This window comes from Bidens hawaiensis, unplaced genomic scaffold (genome assembly GCF_021521415.1).
Source record: "Bidens hawaiensis isolate Kalapana, Puna unplaced genomic scaffold, B.hawaiensis_p1.1 tig00029000_1, whole genome shotgun sequence".
NCBI classification, from domain to species: domain Eukaryota; kingdom Viridiplantae; phylum Streptophyta; class Magnoliopsida; order Asterales; family Asteraceae; genus Bidens; species Bidens hawaiensis.
Genome location: NW_027505140.1, coordinates 180,504 through 195,830, shown reverse-complemented (window position 1 = coordinate 195,830; position 15,327 = coordinate 180,504). Strand labels below are relative to the sequence as shown.

The 15,327-nt window shown below is 36.3% G+C and overlaps 1 protein-coding gene, 1 non-coding gene and 1 pseudogene across 3 annotated transcripts; 1 reads left to right on the top strand and 2 right to left on the bottom strand.

Moving 5' to 3' along the window:
* The first annotated feature begins 2,769 nt into the window (after positions 1–2,769).
* On the top strand, positions 2,770–4,477 carry LOC143611003 (small ribosomal subunit protein uS13z/uS13y/uS13x pseudogene; annotated as a pseudogene). Its single transcript, XR_013149688.1, has 3 exons — positions 2,770–2,942; positions 3,975–4,163; positions 4,288–4,477. The product of XR_013149688.1 is annotated as a small ribosomal subunit protein uS13z/uS13y/uS13x pseudogene (transcript).
* A 2,915-nt stretch (positions 4,478–7,392) lies between these two features.
* On the bottom strand, positions 7,393–7,986 carry LOC143611016 (transcription repressor OFP16-like). Its single transcript, XM_077085342.1, has one exon. The coding sequence runs from the start codon at positions 7,984–7,986 to the stop codon at positions 7,393–7,395; it is 594 nt and encodes a 197-aa protein (XP_076941457.1).
* A 3,419-nt stretch (positions 7,987–11,405) lies between these two features.
* On the bottom strand, positions 11,406–11,479 carry TRNAP-UGG (transfer RNA proline (anticodon UGG)). The gene has a single exon. It is a non-coding gene; the product is annotated as a tRNA-Pro (tRNA).
* Positions 11,480–15,327: the final 3,848 nt, after the last annotated feature.

Below are 15,327 nucleotides of genomic sequence, written 5' to 3'. Positions count from 1 at the left end.
ATATATAAAGTTTTTATCAATTAGGTTATTTAACTTAAATTTCCAATTAATGTGATTATTTAATTTTGAATCTTTAATTTAATTTCTAAACATGATCATTCTAAAAAAAATCTTTTATAAACATTAATACCAAGATCAATTCAGGTTTTTTGCTAAAAAAATATAAATTCGAGATGTTTGTTTTCCGGAAACGTCAGTTCCATTTTTTTGAATTTCATAAATATTTATGACATAATCAATTTCAAGAAAAGAAATCTACCGATACTAATAAATAAAAATAGTAAGGTTGATACTCTTAGCCACTTTCAATCCGAGCTTCAATTTTCCTCCTATTTTTTAATTTCTATTCTCCTCAATCCATGTTATCTATGGGTCAAAAGTTTAATTGATATGACCCTTTAATGTAACATATATGATAAAAAAAGGTAGTTAATGTAGTTTAAATCACACTAAATTTTATTAAACCGTTGTATCTAACTTTACTATTAAATATAAAAAGTTTTACCATTATATTTTTAAATATAATATAAACTATTGAATATCTATAATAAGTTTAAACTCAAATGGTGATATTAAATTAGTCAAATAATGATTTACAAACCATTATCATATAATAATTAGCGACCTATGCTTGTAATATATATTTAATTATGTATGTACTTCAAATTTCGTTGAATAAACACAATATTTATAATTTTATAATTTGTAAAATACTGTTTAACTTTAATTCTTATTGATCATATAAAATACCTTTAATATGTTAAGTAATTGCCAATATTTGGTTTTATGCCATCTAAAAACATTATTTCAATCTTAGGAAAATGTAAAATTTAAATATGTAATATTTGAAGTGTGTGTGATAACATTATAATTAATCTATAAATTCCAAAGGAAATCTCTAAATTATGTAAGATTAAATATCCGAATTTCGCTTATTTGACAAATCTCGTATAATACACGGGTTAAAAAGGTAGTAAATATATATATATAAAAGAAAAAAAAAAGACAGACCCCATTTAATGCAATCTTTCACTTCATCTTACAGCTGATTGGATCCCTCATCCTCACCCCCACCTTTTCCAATTGAAACCTAGAATAGGATGAACCAAATAGCCGGATAATTGAAGATGATCTGGAGCAATTAATTTAATAGCATTTTCAAAAAAGAAAAAAAATGGGGAATAATAAATGTAATAAAAGACGAAGCCAATTTTACCCTTTTAGAAATTTTGTATGGTATACATATATTATTATATATTATTGTAAAACTCTTAAATTTAAAAAACTCATAAATACCCTTATGAGATATTTATAATGTAGTATAGTATAGATATATATATATATATAAAATCCAATTGCTCAGAGAGATTTTCGAATCGTAAATGTAAACTTAAGGCCTAAAAACTCATAATCCCAATTAACATTATTATTATTTTGTGCAATTATTTAAGGAAAAATTGTGTGATGATTTCTAACTTCAGTGTTGCATAGTAGTTTATTACACAACTTATTACGTATTAACTTGGTAGTTTATGAACTTTAGTTGATATGAAAAAATTTAAGCTGAAATCATCTTAGAATCATGTTAAAACTCAAAACAACTGAAGCCACCTTTAAAACCACTAACAATAATCTAAAGCGACTGTTTTTGATGACCCGGCTAGACCTAACAAAAATATTTCGATAGCCCGACTAGGTAAAAGTACCTAGAGGTGTACAAAAAAACAGGTTTGGGACCGGTTTTAGGCAAACCGAACTGAACCGGTTTGGGTTTAAAATCGGTTTCACCCAAACCGGTTCCCAAACCGACCCAAACCTCCAGTTCCAGGACCGGTTCCCCTTAAGATCTACCAAACCGGTTTTAAAACCGAACCGGTTTGAGGAAAACCGGTTTATTAACCGAACCGAACCGACGTGATCAAGTCGGTCTATCTTGTGTCTAAACCGGTTTATAAACCGAACCGTTTTGAGTCAAACCGGTTTTGACCAGTGGTTGACCAAACCGGTTTGGTTTATAAACCGGTTCGGTTTGGGTTTAAAACCGGTTTTGTACACCTCCAAAAGTACCTCCTAAAACATGAACCCAAAAAAAAATATATTAACCCACTAGTATGAAGGTTTCTATACCGATCTACTTAATTAGAGAGAGCCAAATAAAACCTAAATCGAAACCGATAAACCGGTTCCTGAACCACACCAATTCCAAACCCAAATATGTTTTACCCAAACTAGTTTCCAACCCAACCCAACCCAACCCAACCCAGACAGACGATTCTTATGCCAATTCATAACCCGAACCGAATCGTTTTGATTAGTTCAAACATTTTTCCTCATAAACAGTGTTGTAAAAATCGTTAATCGCTAGTCAGGCGATGGAGTGAAGACTAGCGATTAATAACGGATTAATCAGAATTTATTAGGACTAACCGGAGCCTAGTCAGGATTTTTACAATACTCCTCATAAACCCGGTTATAGCCCGAATCAGTTTAGGCCCATTAACCGGTTTGCTGTCACTTAAATAAAGTGCTTATAATGCTTTGGATCAAAAAGCCCAATTGCTGAACCCATCCATGCCTTCTACTTCAACAAGCCCATCAGTGAATTCAAATAATATATAAGCCACCACATCCTTACTGATCTAGGGTTCGCCATCAATTTCAAGCATTTCGTAACATCAGCCAGCTGCTTGAACCAAACAGCCGCCATGGTAATCCGTGTTTGTGGCTTCTGTAATATTAATATTAGATTAGATTTGTGTTCTAATTTGATCTGTTTTGCAGAGTCTGGTAGCAAATGAAGACTTTCAGCATATTCTTCGTGTGCAGAACACCAACGTTGATGGCAAACAGAAGATCATGTTTGCCATGACTTCAATTAAGGGTATTGGTCGTAGGTTCGCCAATATTGTTTGCAAGAAGGCTGATGTTGATATGAACAAGAGGTAGCTTTACTTATTTTTATTTAAGTTTTGAAATTTGATTAGATTGTTTGTTAATTTATTTATTTGTATTGAGAATTTGGTAGTATTAAGATTATAAATTTTAGGCTTGATGTCACTTTGGTAAATTAGAATTAGGTGTATTACTAGTCACTACTTAGTGGATGGGTAAGGGTGTAAACGAGCTGAGCTGGAGTTCAAGCTTGGCTTGTTCCGAGCTTTTTTTCGCTAGTGAGTCTTTTTTTTAGCTTGGGTTTGGCTTGTTTATTATCTATTAGTTAATTGATATACGCTTTTAGTTTATATATTTTAAGGAGAATCTTAAACGAGCGTCAATACATAGAAGTTTAATATTAGTAAACATAAGAATTAACATGGTTCGTGAAGGCTCGACATACAATACTTGATCTTGAGTAGCTTGTGAGCAGTCCGGCTTCTACCTTATTTTTTATATCTGTTCTTGAGTAGCTCACGAGCAGCCTGGCTTCTAGCTTATTTTGAATCCAATCTTGAGTAGCTCACGAGCAACTTGGCTTCTAGATTTTTTTATTTGGTCTCGAGTAGCTCACAGGCTGCTTGGCTTCTAGCTTATTTTGAATCTGATCTTGAGTAGCTTGCGAGCTGCTCGGCTTGTTTGCATCCCCATGAGTGGATGAAGTTTTATGTTGTGATTCAATTGTGAATTCGGGATTATTGATTGTGTTAAACAGATGTGTATATAGGTTAGAAGGCCTTTATTTACATGCCCAAAGAATTCTGATGAAATCTTATTAGTTTTCAAGAAACATTTGAATATACATTTATATCAATCAAAAGTTTTTGCAATTATGTCTTTTTTTCATAATAAAATTTAGGTTAACTAGTATTCCACAGTTTTTAAGCTATATGATAAGCATTTTAATTAGATATTTATAAAATAAAAATAAAAATCAAACTAGTGCCATTGGAGGTTAATTTCTTGTTTGTTTTTGTTGGTAATTACTTATTTAGTTATTTTACATGTGTTTGATTCTTTTTATTAATTTGAATTTACAGGGCCGGAGAACTTTCTAGTGCTGAGATTGATAATCTGATGACAATCGTTGCTAATCCCCGACAGTTCAAAATCCCGGATTGGTTTCTTAACAGAAAGAAGGATTACAAGGATGGCAAATACTCTCAAGTCACGTCTAACGCCCTCGACATGAAACTTAGGGATGATCTTGAAAGATTGAAGAAAATTAGGTTCGTATTATTTTCTTTTATTTTATTATACAATAATAAGTAAAAGCTACACAATACATTTGATTTTGATTTCTTCTATGTTGCAATGAACCACCTAATCAATTTAAATTTAAATAATTGGCAGGAACCATCGTGGTCTTCGACATTACTGGGGTCTGCGAGTCCGTGGACAACACACAAAGACCACTGGTCGTCGTGGTAAGACGGTTGGTGTGTCCAAGAAGCGATAAGCTTGTTTCGGTTTTGGAATATCTTTGTTTTTGTCGTATTTAGAATGTTTGTTATGTTATGTTTTTGGATGTGTGAGTTTCTAGAGTTCTTTTACAAAAGAGTTTGTTAGATGCTTCATATGTTTGCTGATTAAGTGGTAATGTTATTTAGTCTTGTTAAGTCTTATTTGTGAACGTTTTAAAATGTCTAAGATCTTTTGGTTTTATTACTAAAAGGTGATTTACTAAGTAATATAAGATTTTACATAACAAAAAAATATTTTTAGTCAATATTTATCGTGGTTGGTAGAATTTATTGTGCTAAATGAAAAACTAAATTGTTAGATTATTTTTTAAATATTCAAAAATTTTCACTTATGAACTCAAAGGCGAGATTCAAATCACACAGTTTCTGTCCTGAGAAGCATTAAGAGTTTGTTTTGTAATTATCTTTCAAGTTTAACTAGCTGGTTTTGTTTGTTACTAAGCTTATTTAATACATGATTTATAGTCAAGATATAATTATTGATGTAACTAAAATGATTATGCATAGTTTCTTTGTTCGCGTTCTTGAACAGACAGTTATAATAAATTAACAAAAAACAAAAGCAACATGACATCGATTATAAGATCCAAAACCATGGATTCTAAAACTGTAGAGCACAAGTTGCAACCATAAAAAACAAATTTATTGTTGTAAAAGACAAGTGATGGAAATTTAAAAACTGGATTTACAAAACCAAATCAAAGATTCTCACATTTGTTTGTGACTTCTCATTTCTTAATCCAAAAAATTTATCTGGATTTAAAAATACCAACCAATATAAAAAGTACCCAATTATTTGTTTTATATTTGCCAACTCGAGCCCTTCAAATAATTCTTAAGTTTTTATTATATACGTAGGTGTGACTAACGCATAACCAATCTTAAACAGTAACAAGAAAAACCGAATCACCACTTTGTGTTTGGCATATATAATGCAACTAGAAAGATTGTAAGGCGGACGATACTAATATATACCATAGTTGAAGCAAAAGACAAATACATTATACGGTTGAGTGATCCATTTTATTTGTATCTTTGACTTTAAACGTGGCATATAAAAAACTACGTAACAACTTGTTCCATCTTTTATCCACTTTTCACTCTATGCACCAAGCACCATGTACGAACGATAAAATTCTTGCAATTCTATACTTCAAACTAATTATATATTTAGCAAAATCTCTCCGTGTATAAATTATATATGTTTGTCTTCTTCTTTAGAAAAGTTATCTGTTTGAATTTGATCGAGAAGAATAAAGCGGAAAAATAACGTTAAATATTGTAAATAAACACATGATTTTTTTTTTATTTTTTTGTTTGATGTTTAAAAAAAGAGGGTTTAGTTGTAAAAAAGGCCAAAATTGGGAACTCAAAATTGAACTGCCCCAATAGGAGAAGGGAACAGCTTATATTATTATAGAATTGTACTTTTGTAACCTTATAGTAAAGTAGGGACAAACACCTATACAAATTCAATTATTGTCCCAAAAAAGACATTAAAATTTGTCACATCTTTTTAATCCTTTTCATGTTAAGTAGTACTTCCAAATTAACTAATATATACACACGAGATATGTTATTCGTACACCCATTGGTTATCCACACACCCTACATACGATCGTATAGGGGCTATACGATCGTATGGAACCCCATGTTAAAGGGTGTGGAATAACCAATGCATATACACACACTAATTAAACATGAAGGGTTAGATTTTATTTTATCACAAGAATGTAGGGGTGTTCTGCTCTTATAATAAGGTTAGTGATTTGAGTCCGACACAAACATGGAAATCATGCTAAGCATATGTACTTAAACACGTCTCATATATTCATGGGTTAACACGGCTCATTTAATCCTCCTTTCACACGTTTAATTGTAAAATTATTAATTTACATAAATAAATTCTAGTGTTGGCAACATGGATACTCTTAAACTACTTATCTCAATGCATATTTATTTTTTAACATTAAATATATAGATAAATACACACAGCTCTTTACGTATTGACATATTTTCACTGTAAATTTTATATAAATAAGCAGATTAACTTGTGAACATGTTACCCGTCTAGTTAGCCTGAGACCAGCCCATATATCAAAGTGTGTGGTTGGATTTGGCCAAACGAACCAATATTCATTTAAAGATTATACATTTCATATCAAGTCATGCATTCATACCTTAACACCACTTTAATGAAGTTAGTTGTAATGGTGTCAGACAAGTTCGTCTTGCAAAACAAAAAATATATAAAAAAAACCCAACATTTACCTTAAATATATATATGGTTAAATCATCAATAATACATGAATATTGACTACACCTTTAGAGTGTTAGCAAGGCTTTCATCTCATGAAAGTTTTTCTTTTAGATCGAGTGTTGGAGTCTCAACTCGAAAGCCACTCACCTGCCACGGAAGCAATACTAGCACCAACTACTGTTACTACCAAAATGGCTACCATGCACCACCCACCCTTCTTGTCAAAGCAATGGCGCTCAGGAGGGCTCAAAAAGGTGGGGGGCACCCACCCCATTTCAACCAAATTATTTTCTTAATATATGGTTAAACCACAACACGTTTATTAAAGCATGAAGTTAGTTAAAACTCGTTGTCTATGTGTGATATGTGAGTGACATAACACTTTAACTATATAAACAACAAATTTAAATAAATTTATTTTTATAAAACATATTTAAAAGGCAAAATAATTGCCTTGGATAAGGTGTACCATCAATAATTTATATCCAATCAAATCAAAATAATCTTTTATGATTATTGAACTTTCATCAACCCCACACTTGTTTCTCACTTCCTTTAATTTGGAAATTTTGGGAATCACATTTAATACTTGACATAAAATATAACTAAAATTTAATCATATTAATAATACAACTACAAAAAAATGTTACATTAATCACACCCCACCATCCTCAAATAAACAAATAAAAAGCCAAACCACCACCAACGGAGACGTCAAATATTCCGGCCTTCCGCCGCCATGAGAGTAACAAGAAGATCAGCAAAAGCCGCAACAATAAACTTATGAGCACTTTTGGGGTTCAAGTCAAGGTAGCACGTGAGGAGCTCGTGCAAGTAATCCCAGTTGGCACGTACATCGATGAGGTCACGTGCCTCCACCATTTCCTGCATTGATTTTCTGAAGTCGTGGTATGGGTCCGGCGAGATCGTAGGGATCGCCACGCCGCCGCCGACGGATTCAATATTTTCGAATCCACCGACGACGGCTGGTGCTTCGACATCTTCTGTCGGGTCAACAAAAGATGTTGACGCGACGGAAGATGTTGAGTGGGAGGTGGATTCGAATATCGAGTTGGAGCGGCCTGGGGAGGAGAAGAAAAAGCGGTCGGATGCTACGACGGTCGGGATATGAATATCCGGGCCGCCGTCTTCGGAGTCGGAGATGGCGGGAATGTCGTAGAGGGTGTTGAAGTTTTTGGTGAGGGTGGATTCGGAGTGGCAGTGGCGGTGGTTGGAGGGTGGGGGAGATTGGTGGCGTTTGAGTTTGGAGAAGCAGAGGTTGAGATTGCGTTCCAAGTTGGTCGGCATTTTGTGTGTGAAATGATATGAAGTTATGTGATGTGATGTGATGTGATGTAGATTTATATCAGGATATGAATGTGAGAGGGAAAGATAGATAGAAGGAAGAAGTGAGTGAGATTTCGGTAATGTGTAATTGGATAGTAATAATAAGTTAAAAAAAGATAATCAGATTATTTGAAGCTATGTAATTAAATAAGCCAACTAAATAGATAGACGGTGTAGGTGGTAGTTTGATATAGTTGATGTTAGATGTCATGTGAGGTGGGAAATATGTTACGGGAGTTCATCGGTTAAATGTCACGTAACCTTTAAATAGGTATTTGAAGGTTTCGCATTTTACACTCATTTATATGTGTTGTGGCGATGAGATAAGACGGAGATAGATGAGTGGGTTATATGTTTTAGTATAAAAAAATAAAAACAAAAACCACTGTCATCGCCTCATGCCCAGAAGTCCTTTAGCGCGCCCTCGCACCCTCCTCTGTGTCGGTGTGTGGTGGACTTCGCGATTGCTCAAGCTGAGCTGATCTTCTGGCGTTCTCTCTTTATGCATATCAAAACAAACAGCCTTACGGTTTTTATTTTTTTCATGTTTTTGAAATTATATTAGTGTGGCACTTTGTTTTTATTGACACTAGGTTACATTGAAGTCTTTTATTAATTATATAAAGTGATTGTTATATCTCGATATTTGATAAGTAAAAAGGTTAAAAAGAATGTGCGACACATGATGTTTAAAATCTTAAGTTTGTTGTGGCCTAGCGATTAATAGACTGATTTAATTACAAATGGTATATCAAGCTTAATTAATTACAGTATACAATAAAAAAACCAAGAAAAGTAACAACCTAGCTAATAGTATTCAACTGAGAAATGTAAGCACTTAATAAAAAAGTAAATATAAGTTTACACATTAAGAAACTCAAAAGTTTATTCATTAAAATGTCTAGTTTGTATATCAAAATGCCCAAAAGGTATGTCCGCCGATCAAACTAAGTCACGTGATCTAGACCTGATTGGGGGCTGGCGGATGTTTTCCTGGCAAAGGCAATGGAGGTAGCTAGAGTGCTCGTGCTCCATCTCTAAATGTATATGCCACTACTGCAGGTCCTGCATCCGCTAATTAGAAGACTTAGATCTTGGAACATGTCATTAACCCATTCAGGGGACACTTGTTGCTCTTATAACATATCGATGTGTGTGCCACTGTTGAGGCGTTGACTGCTTCTTGTTTAATATTAAAACATTACTGGAAACTTGTGTTCTGTCAAGTAGTTAACAGAAAATTATTTCGTATTAAATAGTTGGCATGCATAACACAGGAAACCTTAACCGACATGATGCTTTAAGATTTGATCCCTAATAACTGCCTTATATATAAGATTTACCTAATGTTACAACCAATAAGTTTTTATTGAATTACAATTCGTGTTAATTACAAAAATATGATTTGAATATAGTTACAACTTAATACGAACCGAATCGTTAATAAATGGCCAAAAGAAAATAAAACAAAGCCATAAAGCAATTAGATTAGAAGAACAGTTATCATTTCTCATTCATGCTATTTCTAATCGATCACTGCCTTTTATAGGCTTCAAACTAAAAACTAAAAAGACCACTACAAATAAAAAAACTAGTTAGAAAGTCTCCTTATTAAAATTGTACCAACAAAACTCTTCATTAAGATATTAAACTAATAAATTTTATATTAGCATAGTCAAATCCAATGTGCAAACTGAAATAGAAAGCCTGCAACGAAAAGCAAACGGAAGGGTTCTAATCATCTTATGAGCATCTTAAGAAATTGATCCCTAAATCAGTGTCAAATCATGGAAATTTGATGAAGCAAAACCCATCATCTTCTTTGTTCATATATACTTGAGACAAATACGTCACTCATGTTTTTGAAAGAATAAAACACTTACTTTATTTCTATTTAGCAAGTTTTTAATAAAAGCTAGAGCTAAAATACGCATAAACTCAAAGAGTCAAATCTCATTGGTCCACACCAATTTTTATACATATGGTACCATAACGAATAAAATCAAAACTGAACGAATTCACGTCAAGTTACCGCCTCAACGCCCGATAACAACAACACTTGGGTTTTACCACAATCCGGGTTTTACAGACCGAATAAATGTCATTTTTATATATTTTTACTTTTTATATGTTAGATTGACGAATTTATTTTTTGGATTTTAATGCGCAGGTCTTAACAAAGATATTTACACCGTAACGAATATAGTTGATACTTACCGAATTCGCTTCCACTCACCGTCGTAACACCCGGCTTTTTACGAACGCCTGAGTTTTACCGACCAAATAAATATGTTTATTTTTTTATAGTACGCTATAATAGTGACACTACTTTTCTTTTGGTTTTTATTTTAAATATGTTAATTTGACGTATTGTTTTTAAGTTTAGTTTGGTACCGTATCGAAATACTGACCGAATTTGCGTTGACTGGTTGCCGCAATGTCCAGTTTTACCAACTGATCTCGTCGCGCAACGCGCGGGTAAATCACTAGTTGTTACTAGAGATAAAGCTTACCGAATCAAATAAAAATAATAATTAGGCAAGTTAGGATTTTAATAATCTCAACGGAATATTATTGGCCGATAATAATCCCAACTAAGTTTATTCCCGCTAGGAGTCCCAAATGTTAAAAAAATTGGCTCCTAGTGGTCCTCCGCTAAAAAAACTTAACGATGTTAAGTTTTTTATCGAATTTTCAAACTGATTTTTAGGGCTTTTGGTTAGAAGGAGAATACGAGTTGATTGATGCAAAAGTTAACTCGAAAATGATGCTCCAAACAGCTTGATTAGTACTTCGGAAAATAACTTAACGTCGTTAAGTTTTTTTTTTTAACGGGGACCACAGAGAACCATTTTTTTTTATTTTGGGGCCACAGGTGGGAATAAACTTAGTGGGGATTATTATCGGCCAATATCATTTAGTGGTGATGATTAAAATCCAATTTGCCTATAATTAAATAAGTGATATTTTAGTGTCCTTAGAGCATTCGCAATAAGAAGCCACAAAAACACCAAAGAACACGCAGCCGCCAAATCATACAAACATTATTTTTTAAAAACATTCAAAACACACCCATTAATGAATTTTAACCCCCCCCCCTCCCCTCTGCACACATGTTTATGGGTTAGTTGAACCTACGACATCGGGTTTTGGAGACCCGCGTTCTACCGAACTGAACTAAGAGCGCTTTCTTATCATAAAAGAGAATACTGTAAAGAAAAAAGAAAAGAATTGGCCCCAATACATCTTGTATGCATACTATATAGTGTCATTGTATGCATACTATATAGTGTCATAAGAATGAAAGATTCTATATGATATGTCCATTGTGAGTTGATCTTAAAAAATACCTCATTACTGCTCAAAGGAGGAGTAATAGGTAGGGATGACAGGATTTGAACCCGTGACATTTTGTACCCAAAACAAACGCGCTACCAAGCTGCGCTACATCCCTTCCGTTGGTCTACAGTGTCATTGTAGAGAATTCCTGTCTTGTTTTCCACATCGTTATCTCCTCTATTAAAACCTAGAATTTTTCTTTTCATTTCGTCTTTTTGGTCTCATTTAACATATAATAATAGCAAAAGACTTCTATCTAGGTGCGGAAAATCAAAGAGGGCGGGGTCCCTCTTCATCATATTAAAGGGGCGCGGCTTTGTATGAGGCTCGTACTGCAGAGCAAGCAAAGAAAACGTAAGGGCGCGCGCTAGCACTCCTGCAAGAAAACGGCCTAGCTAACGCGCCCCTTATTGAAAAGTGGGAGACATTTCTTTGGCCCTTCTAAATTGCAAAATCAAAATGCAAAAAAATGCGGGCAGGGTGGAGCTCGGCAGAGGGTTCGAGAATAGGGTAGGGTCCTGTTCTTAAGATTCAGATAATAAAAAAGTTCCAAACCCTTTATGTATGCACCTCCGTACAAGTGCTGCGTACAAGTTCCGGTCAGGATGATTGGGAAAGATCAAACCAATTTAAATCACAGACTGAGAGGCTTTCCCTGAGCAAAGAAGGTGAAAGGGGCCAAAGGATGCTAAATCATTACTGTTAGAATGAGTTTTCCAGTCGTCGGTGCAAAACGTCTCCGCTCTCCATTGATGTTGGCCAGCTTTCCATCAACACATCGACCGCGAAAGAATCATCTTTCTAGCATTTCATGTCTTTCTTCCTTCAACTCTAATTCATGCCATGAATTTTTAAGTCCTTCTATAATAGCTATTGGCTCTCTTCTCACCTCCCCTAGAGCTATTGAAGAAAAATCCGAGGCTGGTACAAAGCAGGTCAGGAAGCTTGACATGACAGAAGTTCGAGTCGAACCAGACTAGCAGATAGTGGGGCGATTGGGAGTGAGGGCAGTGGAAGGGCTTGTAAGGCAGCTGTAAGGGAATGAAAGCGCGTAGTCCCTCGAATCTTCCTCGGTCCACAACTATAGAAGAGTAGGCGTGGAGAGCTTTTTGCGGGGAAACTTGCAAGTACAGTTTGGGGGGAGACGGGCGTCGACCCAACCTTATGAGTATTCGGACAAAGCTTGCACTGTCTTTTCGCACTTAGGCGCACTGCGTGCCATTGGTAATGATTCTACTACGGTGACCGAACCCTCAGTTCGGAAGTCTTCGTCAACATGTTACGAAGCTCCAGTCTGGCGGTCAACTTGATGCGGGAGAGGCATGAGTGCAGTTCGATCTTGTGGTGTATTCCTTTGTAGTGAGTAGGGCCTCTTTCTCGTTGATCAGTTCGCCTCGCTCTATTGAAAGGTCTCCATTCCTACGGCGGTTTTTTGTCAATGAACCCGTGGATAAGCAGGCCTTTCTTGCAGACCGATCTTCTGCCGAGTTCCAAGAAAGAAAACTGGTGAATTCCTGACCGGTGAAGCCTTTATCCGAGACTTATGCTGCTTCTGCTAAACGGTCCTGATTCCGGGACGGAGCCGTATGACGCGAGAGTCTCACGTACGGTTCCTTTGAGAAGGGTGTGATACCACCACCTATCAGGCCCGACGAGCGGTCCACGGAGCTGCATCCCTACTCACCTGGTCCATGCACATCGCTCTCTCCAGGAGGTTGGCCGCCTATCATCTTGTGTGTTGGCCGAAGTTAAAATAGTTACATGGAACCCCCTAATATGTTCGAAGATCTCGAAATGATCTTCCAGTTCCGGGGAGGATTGGCTTTAGCCCTTTCCCCTGGGAGCACATCCAAGACTCAAAATATGAACTTCGAATAAAACCTAAAATTTCGGTCTTGCAGCAGCAGCAGAAGAGTTCGCGGATCACCTATTTAATAAAGATTAAAATACCTTCCCGCTGCTGAAAGATCCCCATCAAATGCTACATCCGAAGCAACTATAAATCGATCCAATTACGTTTATTAGAAGTTGACAATCGAGTGGTTGTACCAGCCAAAAGTCATCTACGTATTATTGTAACATCTGCTGAGACGTTTTCTAGGATCAGAAGGAACCGCTATAATGACCACTACGTGCGTTTCATTCTCTTCGATCTTATCTTTGATTGCTTTTTAAAACGTCTTTTTAACTGAACTACAATGGTCTGATTCTTTTGAAGAAGATATGTAGGCAATTCGGCGTATACGCGGATGCGACCCCATCCACTCCCTCCATCCATGGATAAGGATAAAACAGCATCTTTCACTGTTTCTTTGGAAAAACGCAAATCTCATATTGACTTTCTTTCGGCCTACGCTAAGGGTACTTTAAAGATTTTAGATATTTTGTTTTTTTTTCTTTTTTCTTTTTTTTCTAAAGGCCCCAGAACGCTAAAAGGTGAGGGAACCCAAGTTCTCTTTCTAAAAAATAAAAAGAACTTGTATTATTAGAGAGCATCTTTGAAAATGAGCCCTAAGAATAGCTTCCGAAAAAAAAAAAACTACTATTGACATAAAAAAACATTAAAAACACAACCTCTAAAAACTTCGTATTGGGGATGCTTTTATTTCAAAGATGCAGCTATTCACTTTCTATAATTATTTTTTTCAAACCGCAGCCAACAATATATTGGAAAATTGAAAATAAGCGAGACGCTAGTGAACAAAACAGAGTGCACCATCTATCTCAATCAACTAGTGAAAGATTTGCCCTACTCCTCTTGATTAATAAAGATAATGATCCAAAAATAGGTTTCATCTTGAAGAGGTAGGTCCCAGCAGAGCCCAGTTGGACCCGCAAGACTCACCTTGAAGAGGAACGTCTGCGCAGAAACCAACTGGATCCGCAGGACCAACCATGCTCAGAGACGTGACGTCCTTACGCGCAGTACGCAAGCTGGTCCCGCAGGAAATGCCTCCCAATGGTGAAGGACTCCGCCTGTCCCCGCAGCCTCGGATACAAGCCATCAGGGAAGGCCACCCGCGCAGCAAGGCTACACGCACAAGGCACTTAGCTCTCAATCACTCAGTGTCACCTGAAGGAATGAGCAAAGCCGGGAACAATCCCGCACAAGGGCGGGAGGGGGAATACTCCCGCCCAAATAAGCCAGTCCGTACAATACGGGAAGATCTTCTGTACTGTACCTGACGAGGTATGGGAAAAAGATCTGACTAAAGATACGACAGCTTATTGACAACAGTATGGCATGCTCCTGTACTGTGTCACTATTAGCCGCTGCCTACTCACCAACTACTGCCATACCACGTGCATAGCCGGCAGTTGGTGGAAAAGGAATAGTATACAGCAGGCCTGGTCACTATCAGCCGCTGCCTGCCCACCAACTACCAGCAGGGCACGTGCGTAGGCCACTGTTGGTGGAACAGGAACACTGTTGCAGCCGGCCACACCTCCTTGGAAACCTACCTTCGGCTATAAATACCACAAATGGTATGACCATCTCATCTTAACATATCTTATCTTATATCATTATATTATACCTGATATCTGCTCTAGCAATCTCTTAATATACACTTATATTTAAAGAGCAATCTAGTCTGATTCTCACGCCGGAGGGTGGTCACAAGGAGGAACCCCCCCTTCTCAGTGACTAGCTCACGGTGTCTGTTTTGCAGGTTATCAGAAGAACCATCTTCTCAGGGTCTAACCCCTCGTGGGAAACATCTATCTAACCCCCAGGTTACCAGTAATCTGCCGGGGGTCCGGTTAGTGTTTCTTCATTGGCGCCATCCGTGCATAAAGCTAGAACTCCATTTTTCTCCAGTTTTTTCAAACTTCTAAGATGGTTAAAGAAACTCCGGTAACCACAACCCCAGCTACTGGGGGGAATACCGGCTACACAGTTTTTACAAACACTATCCCGGCTACCCAAGCCGGGGCAAGTGAAGTAAATTTTACAAACACTAC

Bases quoted from the DNA above. Each gene is read 5' to 3' on its own strand.
- LOC143611016 (XM_077085342.1), bottom strand. From the start codon at position 7,986: ATGCCGACCAACTTGGAACGCAATCTCAACCTCTGCTTCTCCAAACTC.